This window comes from Triplophysa rosa, linkage group LG24 (assembly GCF_024868665.1).
Source record: "Triplophysa rosa linkage group LG24, Trosa_1v2, whole genome shotgun sequence".
Lineage (NCBI taxonomy): Eukaryota > Metazoa > Chordata > Actinopteri > Cypriniformes > Nemacheilidae > Triplophysa > Triplophysa rosa.
In genome coordinates, this window is record NC_079913.1 from 11246549 (window position 1) to 11260834 (window position 14286).

Here is a 14286-nt window from a genome sequence, read left to right on the forward strand (position 1 = left end):
AGCTCTATTAACGTTGACGTCTAGCTTCTGTCATCTCTTGAATGCGCGTGAACCAGAGGCTTGTTTTTCCGGCAAATGATGGTGACGAAAGCTCCCGCTAGAGTAGACGAGATCCTAGTGGAACAAAACGACGCCTGCGTCATCTGCCGGAAAAAGACCCATCCGTGTAATAAACAGGAAGTGCAGTTTACGCAGTCCCGCCTGACTTTATAACTGTATAAAGAAGACGCGTGTCTGCGCAGCTTGCGTTGTATAAAGAAGATGCGCCAACTCTTTTATTGAATATAACATCAGAAAAATCGTGGAGCTCGCGCTGTATGTGCAGTTTGCGCAGTCCCGCCTGACTTTATAACTGTATAAAGAAGACACGCCTCACTCTTTTATAGAACATCACGATGTTTCACTGTAGCCATCGTCCGATGTCAATTTGGTAGACATCGCCCAACCCTAATCAAAACCGTAATGTTTGATTGTTTGTAATGACAGTTCATATAAGTGAGCAAGTATACGAATCGGCCAGTAGTTGTATGTTGAAATCAGTATTGTATCCATAACATATTCAAAAATGTATCCATAACATCTACATACAGGTATACTGTATATTCAATACATGCAACATTTAGTATATTATACAGTATACGCTATCAGCAGCAGCTGCATTGGTGAGCCTGCTGGGTCTGTCTGTATATTATGAATAAATGAAGATTTATGCTCCCCATCTGATCTCTGATGTTTAATCTTGTTTAGATAATGAAATGTGCCTCGGTCATAAAGCGAGCAGTAGACGGTTAGCAAATCGCTGATTTGAGCTAAAGTGGACATCTGATGTCCCAAGTGCCCACAGCGTATTTTAATCACCACGCATTATAGCCCACACAAAAGATGCTAGAAGGACGGAGAGAGATTTTTGCATGGCTTTAAAATGGCAACACAGAGTCACTTTGTAGAAATGATGCAAAGACACCTGTTAATTTAAGCACCACGGTGCAGGGGTGTAGATCCAAAACATCACATTATCAGTGTTATTATAATAATTGTAATGAAGTGGCATAACTCACAGTAGTGGGCGGGGCAGCTGCATTAGGGCCAATGACAACCTGTCCGTCACACAGTGTATTTAAAAAGGCAACCCGCTGAAATGATTATAAGGTTGGAAATTGCAAAACATTCACTGTCAAGAGACTTCATAATGTCTCATACAATATTAACTGTATGCACAGTGGCAATGAGAAAGGTACACTACCATCGAAAGTTTAGGGTCTGAATCCTTACTTATTGATTTTTTTCTTCATCGCTGACCTTGAGATGCTTTTTAAACAGCGTTCTCTTATTGTTCTTTCTTCATTATTCAAAGTAATTCAAATAAAACAAATATTCAAAAGTGCAGTCTGTACATTTGAAAAAAAAACGAATATGTTTGTACAATTGTATATGTGTCTGCATAACTTATTTCAGGCATTTAAAGAATGCACTTTCAGATTAAAAGGATTTTAATGTGAAGAGAACTATTTCACTCAGGTGACCCCTAACTTTTAATAGTGATAGTTTGGTTAAGACTAAATGTTATTAAACTTATTTAAATATAAAAATGGGAAATGCTACTATAATAAAATCCAGCTGCTGCTTGGTTTTGCAATGCTTTGTCTATCTAGAACCTTCATCGCCGTAGAGACTCTTATCACGAAAACCTTGCTTTGGCTATGTGTTAACCTAATTTCAGAGGATTCTTTAAAGTCACGGTTATCTGCAGATGCTATCTCGTGTCTTAATGACACCATCACATTAAGATCCCCTCCAAATTCAACAGAGATTTGCAGGGTTTTCTTTCCCTGACTGTGTGAATTCCTACATTTAGGAAAAGCCAGCTGATCACCAGTTAGTGAAGCGTAGATTTACGGTCACGTCTTCACAGTCGACCACGCCCTGTCAGGAATGGTAAGGGGAAGAACCCAAGCGCAGGCAGGCAGTGAAGGGGTTAACACGAGATAAATATATTTATTTTAAACAATAAACAAAAGTACAAAACAAAACACCCACGAGGGGGTAAAACGGTACAGAGGGTAACAAGAACATAAACTGACTAGACTAAACTGACAACTTAAAACAATACTAGACAACCAAAAAAGAACGAACACTAACTAGACTTACTTTAAAGATCACGAACTGGAACAAGAACACAAGCAAGAGTATAAACAGGAAACCGCAGGAGGAAACAAAACATGGCACTTCACTAGACACCATAAACACATGCACATCACACATACGTAATACACGAGCACAGGACAAAGAAACATGAGGGTAAATATAGGAACACAAACGAGGGATAACGACATGGGGCAGGTGTGGTACATTAAACACTTAGGGAAGGATAACGAGGAAACAAGATGGCGGGAAACAGAGACGAGACACTGGAGAGAACGTATATTATTGTCAAAAGGACAATAATATGTTTCTCTCCACACATAACCAAAGGCTTTGCCATGGCTCTGCTACAGGACCAAGAAAAACATGACTAAGGAAGCAGAGCCATGACAACGCCCCCTGCATCAGCGCTCTCACCCCGCTACACACCCCGCTCACCTGAATTCTAATGACTTTCACCTGAACCTCATCAACCTCATCACTTTATGTTCTCCCTTTACCCAGTGTTTGTGGTCTGGTCTAGTTGTAATTTTCGTATTCCTAGTATCATACCTGTTTCCTGTGGATGGTTTTGACTTGTGTTTTCTCGTTCCGTGGATGTTTTTCTAGTGTTTCGTGTATTATTCAGTGGATGTATTGCTTTTGTGGATTTCCTTAGTTTTTGCACCTTTTTACCTTTTGGATTATATTTTTGTGGATGACCTTTTTTTTGTTCCTGGTTCGTGTTTTGTTTGATTAAATCCTTTTACCTACACTTTACCCCTGTGGCATCGTCTGTCATCTGTGAACTGTTACAAGAGGAGAGATAGCTCTTACATCATTGGCAAAATGTATTCTTTGTCTTGAACCTTCTGTTCTTATACAGATTTTAAGAACGTATTGCATACTATTAACGGTGCTTAAAGGGATAGTTCACCTAAAAATGAACATTTTCATCATTTAGTCACCCTCATGTCGTTCAAAACCTGTATATGACTCTTTCATATGTGGAACACAAAAGAAGATATTTTGAGAAATGCCTCTGTGGTTTCGTGTCCAAATAATGGAAGTCAATGGGACCAATGTTGTTCGGTGACCAGCGTTCCTCAATACCTTCAAACGTGATTCGATCCCAGTGACTTCCGTTACATGGACACAAAACCACTGCAACATTTCTCAAAATATCTTTCACAGAAGAAAGAGTCATATGCAGGCTTTAAATAACATGAGGGTAAGTAAACGATGACGAAATCTTTATTTTTTAGGTGAACTATCCCTTTAAATGTGTGCTAAAATGACTATAACACACAGCCTGGAATGGCTCATTGCTTTAACAAGCCAAAACAAAAGCTTTGTTTTCCGGTGACCTTTTCTGTTTTCTTTTTGTTCATTTGTGTGATTGATGGCACCATTGACCGCTGTGCTCCAATAGCTTATAGCTCCTGCATTTTGGCAAAGCACTACTTGAAGTAAATATTTTTTTTCTCAAGGATGTTTTGATCGTCTTGCGATCATAAGATCATCTTCGCTCGTTGATGAAGCTCGATACGACCTGAGCCTCTCCATCCGAGCGCTCTCCAAATCTCTCCTCCAATTCATCGCTTTCCTCATATTCAGATGAAGCACAATCAGGACACTTCCCTTTCCTCTCATTTAAAGCAGCTGTACTGCTTTAGCATTGCAGATTTCTTCCATTATAACCGTGGGCTTGCTCACTGGAGGAGCTCTCCGCTCCTATTTGATGACTCATGCCCGACCGGTGGCAGCGCGCTTCTCTTTGCTTTTAATCCACACTGTTGCAATTTTGTGTTTGTGTTGTACGTGCGGCACAGAGGAAGCGTAGCAGTGTGTGTTTATGATGAAAATCATAATTGCTTTTCTTGATTTTGTTAACACAAATATTCATTTTGATTTACATTTAAACCTTTTTTCCTGCAGGGCACCCATACTGCATATTCCTTATTAAAGTAATTCATAAATGTTTTATACATAAGTTAATCAAGAACAGTGAACTTCATATTTGCATTTTTTTGAACAGAATGAAAATCAAAAATTCGGGTGAACTGTTATATATGCTTTGAATAAATGATCCACTGAAGGCAAGCTATTTAAGAACACCAGAATGTGTCCATCCCATCATAATCAAAAAGTTATGTATGTTTACATAAAACTATATGAACCTAGCAGTTCAGTGAAAGCACACCGAATCCCATTATAAACTCCTGTTTTAACCAACAAAGCTGTTTATACTGCAAAATAAATCTCTTATTTACTAAATATATAATATTGTATAGATTGAACAAAAAATATGCAGCTTGCATCAATGTTTGTGACTTCAACTTCTAATAAAATTGAGTAGTACCAACAAACTATTCTGAGTTTAAGGTATTTTTAAGTAACACCAAATTTGTGTTCAAAATTTGTGTTCAAATTTGCCTCTAGTATTTCCAAAGAAATGCATTTTTAATTAAAACAACATTCATGATATTTAAGCCTGTTGTCAACCTAAACAAAAGCAGTACTCTTTTGCACAACGGTAACCTCTTTAAACCACCAACATAGACCCAGAACTCTTTTAAATACTAAAATACCAAACATTCATCGGTCTCTTCCTATTCTCATTTTAATTAAATTTCATCAAATAACATTTTTCTACATTGACTCGCAAAATGAAAATTCTGTCATCATTTAATTTATTTCTTCTGCAATCAACCAAAGAAGATATTTTGAAGAATGTCGGTAACCGAACAACGGCAATACCCATTGACTTGCGTTGGTTTTGTGTCCATACAATAGAATTAAATGGGTACCGCCGTTGTTTGGATACAACGTTCTTCAAAATATCTTCTTTTGTGTTTGGAAGAAGAAAGTAAGTCATACAGGTTTGTAATGACAAGAGGGTGAGTAATTGATGACAGAATTTTCATTTTTGGGTGAACTATCCCTTTAAGATTCTTGAGCGTCAGATCATCACAACCAGTTATTGTAATTGGAAAGCATAAAAACTCATTTAAATCTCCTCTGTTTTGGCGTTGCTTTCACGGGTCAACATGATTGAAAATCGTGCCAGCCGTAATTATATTCTCCATTATTTATTTGATCCATTGTGCATTCCTGAAGGGCATCTGTGGCAAACAGATCTGTAGAAAAACCGACAGAGAAGTTGAATGCAAGACACTGAGCATGCTGTGTGTGTGCTTCAAGGCCAATTTACAAGGAGTTTAAAGAGAAAATAGTCATGAATGTACCGTTTGATGTTGGCAAGCATTGTTTAGCTCTTAACGCCAGGAGAGGTGCTCTACACCGCCAGTACTTCCTGTTTGTTGTGATTAGAGTTCAGAAGCCCTGTGGCCTTTAGCCTCATCTCAGCTCACATTCCTCCGCCCCAGAGGAAAATACACATTTGATGTGATGCGGAGACGTCATTATGTGCATTTTAAGCATCTGTCTTGTCATTGGATTTCAACGTCCCTTTACGGACAACCACAGGAAATCTTTTCCACAAATCCAACATCCACAAATACAGTCTTTAGGGTCAAACATTTCAGCTATTTTACATGTAAATTTTGTCCTTACTGAATATTTTGTTAAATAATTGAATAATAACCACTCGTGTCTTCATAGTGCAGCCGTTTGGAGAGGAAAATGTTACTTCCTAGAGAAAAAGTGTGACGTTAGACATAATAGATACAATTAAGTAGCTGCCATTTGAATTGTGTTCTTAGTGGTAATTGCACATTATATTGTCTTGTCTTTAAGAAGTATTCATATTGTAATTCCACGGCCCTCATGTCAGTCTCTTTTTAAAGTGCTTTAAAAAACATTCACAACCACAGAATGTTCCAAATGCTTAACATGGCACCCCATAACAATTTCACCAAATGATGTAATTTGCTGGAAATATACGCAATGGCTACTTCAATTCTTTACAGTAAGGCCCAAAAAAACGCCTTCGTGTCATCCAAAACCATTATATGACTCTTTCTTCTATGGAACACAAAGGAAGATATTTTGAGAAATGTCTCAGTGGTTTTGCGTCCATACAATGGAAGTCAGTAGCGGTTTAATGTTGTTTGATTACCAGCGTTCTTAAAAATATCTGCTTCTGTGTTCTTTAGATTGAACAAAGTCATACAGGTTTAGGGTGAATAAATGATGACAGAATTTTCATTTATGAATGAACTATGCTTTAAAGCAATCTGCCGAAGAGTAGGCTTTTGGAAAAGCTATAAAGGAACACACTTTTTTTTCACACATAAGATCTAGTAGGCTAAATGCTTTGTTCTTTTATTATTGCAGGACACTTTTCACCTTGGAAGACCTCTAAACAGGTAAAACGTATCGTCGTTCGACTTTCTGATTAATAAACTAACGGCCAACTTATACTCCTCTATTATAACATGAGTGATGGAGTCCTACTATTTACATTATACAACATAGCTAGATAAATGTGTATGTCAACATCAATAACCATAAATGTAGATCTTTATTAATAAGTGTAATGCGTACTCTATTACATTGTTATAACACGTTAGCAGCTCCCACTAACTGAAGTGTGCTTTCTAATTGCTTGTCTTTCCTAATTTACAAATAAGAATGACTCATTTTCTTTATAGATACACCAAGTATCCGCTTTTCCTAACTTTCTTGAGCAGCGTACATGTTTATAAATCCAGTTATATAAACCCTCACATCTTCTTTCAGCCAGCTGAATTCACTTGTCCAAGACCCTTCAGATTTTTTTTCTCTTATAGTCTGGGACGAAAAAAAAACAGGAATACCTACTCATCCTCCTGTCCCAGTTGTTTATTTTTGGTCTGAGAATCAGAGAAACGCAGACAAGCGCTGTCCCGTCCCATCGCCCATATAATCCAGGCCTGTTTGGACATAAATCCACAGACTGTTCACAATAAAGCGCAGCACTGCCTCCAGCTGCCAGCTTCTGTACTGTCATTCCTCAACAGTTTTATTTCTCAGGGGATCAGAACTGGAACATAGTGAAAGTAGCCACACGGTGCAGTACAGTAGAGAGCTGCCGGCTCTTTCATAATGCGTCTCTCTCTCTTCTTCTCTGTGTTCCTTATGAGGTTTAATTAGATATCATTTGCTAGACGGATTTCTGAAATACTTTCATTAAAGGGATGGCTAGAAGACATGTAATGGTCCATCATTTCCATAACCAAACAACATATTACATAAAATGACACGATGTTATGGTCAGAGCCTTGAATTGATATTAAATGATATAACAGCTCTACCCTGTCATTACAACTGTGAATGCTACTTATTTCTTAACATGATAATGTGGTAATGAGTGAATGCAAACACGTAGTAATACGTCCTGAGGAATAATAAGTTTCACTTAAATGATTTTTGTGACATAAAACGTGCATTAAATAAAGCGATGCAACGTTGTTTTTCGTGTTTGAGTTTTAGCATTCCCCCCAGGGATAGTTCACCCAAAAAAAACATTCTTCAAAATATCTTCTTTTGTGTTCTGCAGAACAAAGAAAGTCATACAGGTTTAAAATGAGAAGAGGGTTGAGTAAATGATGACAGAATTGTCATTTTTGGGTGAACTATCCCTTTAAAGACCGAAAGCCTACCATACGCCAAAACATGACAGCTCTTTGCTTAGGCAAAAATCTAATTCTTCTGTGTGCTCGCATGTGTTTACTTGCTAATGACACATTTTCATCTGCCCAAAGATATTTGTCTTCATGCACTGACGGTCTTTGAGATTAACTAACACACTGCCTGATTTTAATAAACTAATCTTCATCCTGGCACTTGTTCCTTGTGTTTTGTACTGTCCTTTAATTATGCCTTTATTGCTTATTTCGGTTTTAATGTTTTAAGGCAAAGCGGACCCTCATGAATCTATTATGCATGCTGGATGTTCTTTATGCATTCCGTACGTGTAACCTAATTTTTGGGTGAAGCGCAAAGGCGGGTTTTGTGAGGTGGTTTGGGACCGGTCTCGACCGCAGCTGCATTCGAATGAGAAAACCAAAAGATTGCATTCAGGGCCGACAGCAGTAGAGATTCGACGTCCTTGATGAGCTCTTTCGCTGAGCTAGAAGTTACATGCATTGTGTGCACACTTTATTTAAAACTGGTTATTGCAAGTAGGTTCATCGTTTAAAAACACAACTTCCTATCCCACAGCAAACCAAATCCAGGCGGAAGTTGCCTAGAAGGACGTTGTTTGCTTATTCAGTTCAGCATATTAATAAGCCCAGCACTAGGAGACACATGTTGGTTGGGCTGTTGACTGAATGCTGGTGTATTTGCAGGTTTTGGAACATTGGGATTCTCACAGCAGTCCTACGACCGGTCTATCTGTCCATGCTCTCCCCCACAGCCTTCCTTATCTTCACTGGCCCACGGGTCCAGAGTTTGACCTGGTCAGGCCGGATCCCTATGACCTGTATGAGAAGTCCAGGGCTATGTATGAGAATAGGCGTAAGTAACCATGGCAACGCTTCTGCTGGCATCTACAGCTACGAAATTAGCTTTCTTGCCGTTTCAAAAGTGTATGCTTGTATGCACCAGACACACTAAAATCGTGTTGTTTTTTAATTTTCGATGCGTTTCTAAAATTCATAAGATTCAATAAGATTCATAGAAAGCTACTTTACACTGTCTGAGAGAATTTTCACAGGCCTAAAGTTCATTGACACGTATAACACTTTCATTTTTAATGCAGGAGCTTGGTTTACCAAATTTAGAGACATTTAGAGACGTATACGCTGAACTTTTAAGGTCAAGTTAACGTTTCTATGCAGGTACACTTGCAAGGAGAGTGTTTTAATTTTACAGAAAGTTTACTGTAAAAAATACAGAATTTGATTGTATTTTTACATATTTTCATGTATTTTGAAATATGGTAAAAAACGTAAAATTACAGAAAAAGACCGCAAAATTACAAGAAAACCGGGGGGAGGAGCTGATGTAATTTTACAGGGAAAAAACATTATTTCCAGTTTATTTCTGGCGCCCCAAGATTTCTTTTGATAAAGTTAATTTTTGAAATACGGTAAAAACTGTAAGATTACAGAACAAGACAACAAATTTACAAGAAAAACAGGGATAACAATTTAATATATATCCTTATATCCTGTAATTTTACAAGGAAAAAAATATTTTACAGTATATTTCTGTTTCTTCAGCTTAAAGAAAATTTTGTTTTTTTATGGATTTTTACATTGTGGTCATTAAATAAGTAGTGGTTCTTTTTGTTGCTAGTAGTGCGGTAGGCAACCGATCACATGATCTTCACTTTCTACATTCCCATTGGTGGTCACTGCATCGTGCCGTTTATTTTTTTTTTGTATAGTCTAACCTGCCTTGTCGCTGCAGATCCCTCTCAGTATGAAAGACCCTTAAGTGTATTATAAACTAAACCCGGCTGGACCCCAATTAAACGCTTGTTTTTGTTTCACAAACCAAATTATAATATCCAAGGATACATCCATTTGTGCTCTTGTCATCAGCAGGGTGTTGGCAAGCTCTCTTTCAGTATTGTTTCCTCTTCTATACCTTTTTTCTACCCCAAATTGTGTATGTAATTCTTTATAGGATTCACAGCTGACAGTGACAGGTTGGTACTAGTGTAGATAATAGTTGATATAGTGGGTCAGTGTCAGCTGATGATGTAATAATCTTGATCCTGTATAGAATGAGTAGAGCATTTTGACATATTTCACTTTGAAGGGTTTTGATATGGTCGAAGGTTTAAAGTATGGCTGCATGATATGTCAGCATTATCGAAATGTTGTGTTCACGATAGCATTCAGATTTGTTTTTATTTGCAGCAGCAGTAAAACATGGCTGTTCACTTTTAGAGGTTGTGGTGATGATTTCTTTTCCGAGACAGAATGTGAAACGTGTATATTGGTTATGTAATTTTCAGTTTTTAAATATATATAATGTCATTTAAATTGAGTTCACAGACTTAAAGCATTATTGTATCACATATTAACAAATAATCACATTTCACATTTTTCTTCAATATCATATCATGCTTACATATTGGAGTCTATAGACACACACACCAGATTTGCCAGATATGGTGATAGAGATATTAGGTGTGATGTGCAAACTACAGAATTATGGAGCCAAGACACTGTGATGGGATTCTGAGTTGTGTGTATTTTAATTTCTCTCTGGTAAATATCCTAAATTCCTCAAGATCTCAGTACTTTGAAAGTGATCTTATTTCATAAGGAGAATGTTTTACATAGTTGTAACCAGCCTTGTTTTGTACAACTGCATTTGTTCAGTGTGTTCAATCATAACACTAAATGTTATAGCTGTTTAAAAATGAGGTTGATTTTGCAGTTTACCGAACAAAGATTGTACAGCCTGTTTAGTAGAAAAACAACGTTGTGTATTCTTAACAATTCCTTTGGTTTTTGCAGAAGAAAGAAAAAGTAAAATTCGGGGAGATATATTTATATATTTTGTGATATATTTGTATGTTTGACAATATTTAATATAAACAAACTAAATAACACTAAAGAAAGATTGCTCCCTGAAAAGCTTTTGTATGTGTGTATCCAACATATTTTCAAATATTTTCTTTAACAGATCTTTATTTTTACTGTCTGTTTTGTGGCTTTTTTTAGACAAGGAGCTATGCTGTGTATGCCATGTATATATATATTATGCATATAGAATTTTTTTTCCAAGTGTGTGTATGTGAATAGAAGCTGTGATTTATTGGCTGTCGCCACATCTCTCTCTCTCTCTCAGAGCCAGGTCTTCCTCGACCGGTCCTCACAGCTGACCCCTCCGGTGAGTAAATATATCTGCACCCAAAACAGATAGATTTCTGCATAAACAATGAGAAAAAGAAAGTCTGAAATGTATTTTTTAATCCAGTTCTTGTGACCTCTATGAATAGTGCCTGAAGTTTGTGGAATATGTTCGGAATATTTTCATAAGCAGTGTTGGTAGTATTGCTAGTTTTTCAATTTGTCATTTTAGCCATTTTGAGAATAAATCTATATAGATTTAAGAATGCAAAAGATGAAAAGGGTAAATTCATAATTAATAATCATAGAAAGATGGGGAGACAGACACTTACCTTAAGTGTCAACGTATGATAACAGTAGTGAGGAGGAATAAGACTATACAAATATATACAAATATAAGTAAGTGATAGAAAGGATAAAATGAATAAACAAGTAAAAACGTGCTTGGCTGAATTATGAGATACGTGAACATCAACAATGTTTCTTCACAGCAACTGAGTTCCAAGAGGTGGCGGTGCACCTACGCAGACAGAAGTCCGGTTTCGGCTTCAGGATCCTGGGCGGAGAAGAACCAGGACAGCCTGTGAGTCCGGAGGCTCAGGAGAAGGCTCGTACTCTAGAACTAACGCACACGCTTTCAGAAAGAGACCTCACCACATGTTGCTAACATGGCACACAGTGGCGGTCCGTTTTTCATGAAGGCTGTCATGGAGAACATTTTTTGCTTATTATTATGCTCGGTACAAAAATGGTCGTAATATAAAAATATCTGAATTAATGGCAAGTTATAGTTATTTCAAACATTAACCCAACAGTCAATATTGGACAACACGTTGGATCACACAGTGCCATCTGCAGACTATGACCAATAATCATTTATAAATGGATGGAGAGCCTCAATTTATCCAATATGCTCCGATTGTTATTTTCATATTGAATTATTTTTTAAGTGCGCTCAGCCTCCCTTGTCTCCTTGACAGACCGACGCTGTACATAAACTCACAATACATAACTAACATTTGTTAACAAACATTATTAGTACCCTGATGGAAAAAGCAATTGCTGTGTTTTAGATGCTGGTGTTCCGGCTAGCCACCAAAAAATAAGTTGCCTTTCTTAAACGTACAACCAACTAAATGTTGCTGTCATACCTGTACAGATCCTAATTGGTGCAATCATAGAGAAAAGCCCGGCAGACAAAGATGGACGTCTTCGGCCTGGAGATGAACTCGTGTCTGTTGATGGAATCTATGTGGCAGGAAAACCTCACCGCTATGTCATCGACCTGATGCACGGGGCGGCCCGGAATGGCCAGGTCAAACTCACTGTGAGACGGAGACTTCAGCCCACAGGTGGGAAAGATCAGACATGAGGGTCAAATTTGTATGTTTGGGCCAAAATTGAGCAAACTCACTATGAGCCTATATTCCAAGTGTTCTGCATAACATTCGCACGTAAACATATAAACATATTATCAACACCCTAAACAGTACCGTACATACATACTTGTCCTGTGATGTGATGGAGAAAGTGTTTTTATTATGGGAGCTGTGTTTGGAGGTAATGAAGCAGATTCTGTTGCTTATGATAGTGTGTCCCACTCGCTTTTACTTGTCCACACAACCTTATTTTTCTTGGTGAGGGTCGGATCATGTGACCTCTCTTTGCCTTGCCTTGCCTTTTTGCTTTGCCTCCCTCATCCTTCCTGCTGTCTGGTCATTCTTATCTTACTTGGACAACCATTTCTATCCTCAACATCTCAGTGGGGCTGAAGGGAAGATTTCTGGCTGCTGATTTTATTGGCAGAAGAGACTTTAATCAAAGAATGGCTTCATATACCAACTTTAGCCAAACTCTTGATAGGATGCGTCTCTCTCTCTCTCTAGCTTTTATGAATTGCTCTTAAAGTAATAGTTCACCTTCAAAAATTAGAATTCTGTCATCATTTACTCACCCTGTTGTCATTGTAAACCTGTGTGGTTTTCTTTCTTCTGCAAAACACGAAAGAAGATATTTAGAAAAATGTTGGTAACCAAAAGTCGATGGTCCCCATTGACTTCTATTGTATGGACACAAAACCAATGCAAGTCAACGGGGACCAACGGTTTACTGTTATCAACATTTTTCTAAATATCTTGTTTTGTGTTCTGCAGAAGAAAGAAAGTCATACAGGTTTGAAATGACAATGGGGTGTGTAAATAATGACAGATTTTTATTTTGAAAATTCTATCCCTTTTTGCAAATAATGCGTGTAATGTAATGTAACGGATGCAAAAAAGTGGTGAATAAGAGATTTTCAAACGGTAAATGCTCATTTAAATATTCAGAGCTGCCATTGTCTTATAATGTCACAGGTATGGAATCTGATGATGAAAGGAATAGTTCATCCAAAAATGAAATGTATTTTTACTCCAAAAACGTTGACCAAAACGTAAACTTATTTTATTCAGCCTCACTCATTTCTTTAATCTCACCACATCACAAGTGCTGCCGATTTTGTTCAGAAATACTTGTGCTTTGTGAAGTTGCACCAGAACAACTACATATTACATCTAATAAAAACAAATGTATTTTTTCTGCGCTGTTATACATAGGTGAACCCTTTCCAGAGAATGGCCGCAGTCCTGGGTCCACCCAACACAGTTCCCCCAGGAGTGACTTCAACTCCAGAATTATCTCTAACAACTCCACTCCCTGCCAGAACTCTGTCCATTCCACCACAGGCTCCTCCCCGCCAGACACAGTAGCCAATCAGAATTCGCAGCCCAGTGATGTCACCATCCAACGCAAGGAGACTGAAGGATTCGGATTCGTTATTATCAGTTCGCTAAACAGGCCTGAATCCACGCCTGCTTCTGGTAAATATACTACACCTTTAATACGAACCATATTTAGTCTACAGGTTCATTTTACTCTTTATGGACAGAATCTGATGCGTGCTATCGTATGTATAACATTCTATCAAAAACAACTTGCATTTAGGTCAAACATATTTGATCTTTTCATGTACTTCCAGGGTATTAAACCCATAACTTTGGTATTGCTACAGTGGCAAAAATAGACTTACTACGGCGCTTACAAAAGAAATTGTGATAGACTTTTGAGGCAAGAATTGGACCAGAATAAACAAAAAAACGTGCACCTGTTTACAGAAATACAAACTTCGCATTTCATGCTTTTAAACACCCTGTAGCATCTTATAGATTCCCATTTTAAATGCATCACAGTAGACTTGCTCATTTTCTTAACTTAAAGATGACTCAATAGACTTGCCTTGTTTTGACCCCGCAATATTGCTTTAACATCTTGCCCCAAACAGAATACATGGCTCACTCTGGCTGGTCTCTTCGGAGGGCCACAGCGCCATTAAAAATGCAGCATGTCTTTATAAACTTGTATTTTATTA

The 14286-nt window shown here is 37.7% G+C and overlaps 1 protein-coding gene across 19 annotated transcripts in view; it reads left to right on the plus strand.

Annotated features, from left to right (window-relative positions):
• The window catches only part of magi2a (membrane associated guanylate kinase, WW and PDZ domain containing 2a), a 190778-nt gene that overhangs the window by 158974 nt on the left and 17518 nt on the right, over nucleotides 1-14286 (plus strand). For 16 of the 19 annotated variants that reach the window (XR_008961905.1, XM_057323688.1, XM_057323689.1 and 13 more), the window contains 6 exons: nucleotides 6421-6452; nucleotides 8418-8586; nucleotides 10879-10920; nucleotides 11372-11487; nucleotides 12040-12232; nucleotides 13475-13738. Coding sequence is in view for 18 of the 19 variants with exons in the window: in XM_057323688.1 (XP_057179671.1) it covers nucleotides 6421-6452; nucleotides 8418-8586; nucleotides 10879-10920; nucleotides 11372-11487; nucleotides 12040-12232; nucleotides 13475-13738 (816 nt within the window). In the remaining variant the exon portion in view is untranslated. The remainder of the gene's footprint in view (nucleotides 1-6420; nucleotides 6453-8417; nucleotides 8587-10878; nucleotides 10921-11371; nucleotides 11488-12039; nucleotides 12233-13474; nucleotides 13739-14286) is intronic. The other 3 variants (XM_057323693.1, XM_057323683.1, XM_057323687.1) reach the window with 2 other exon arrangements.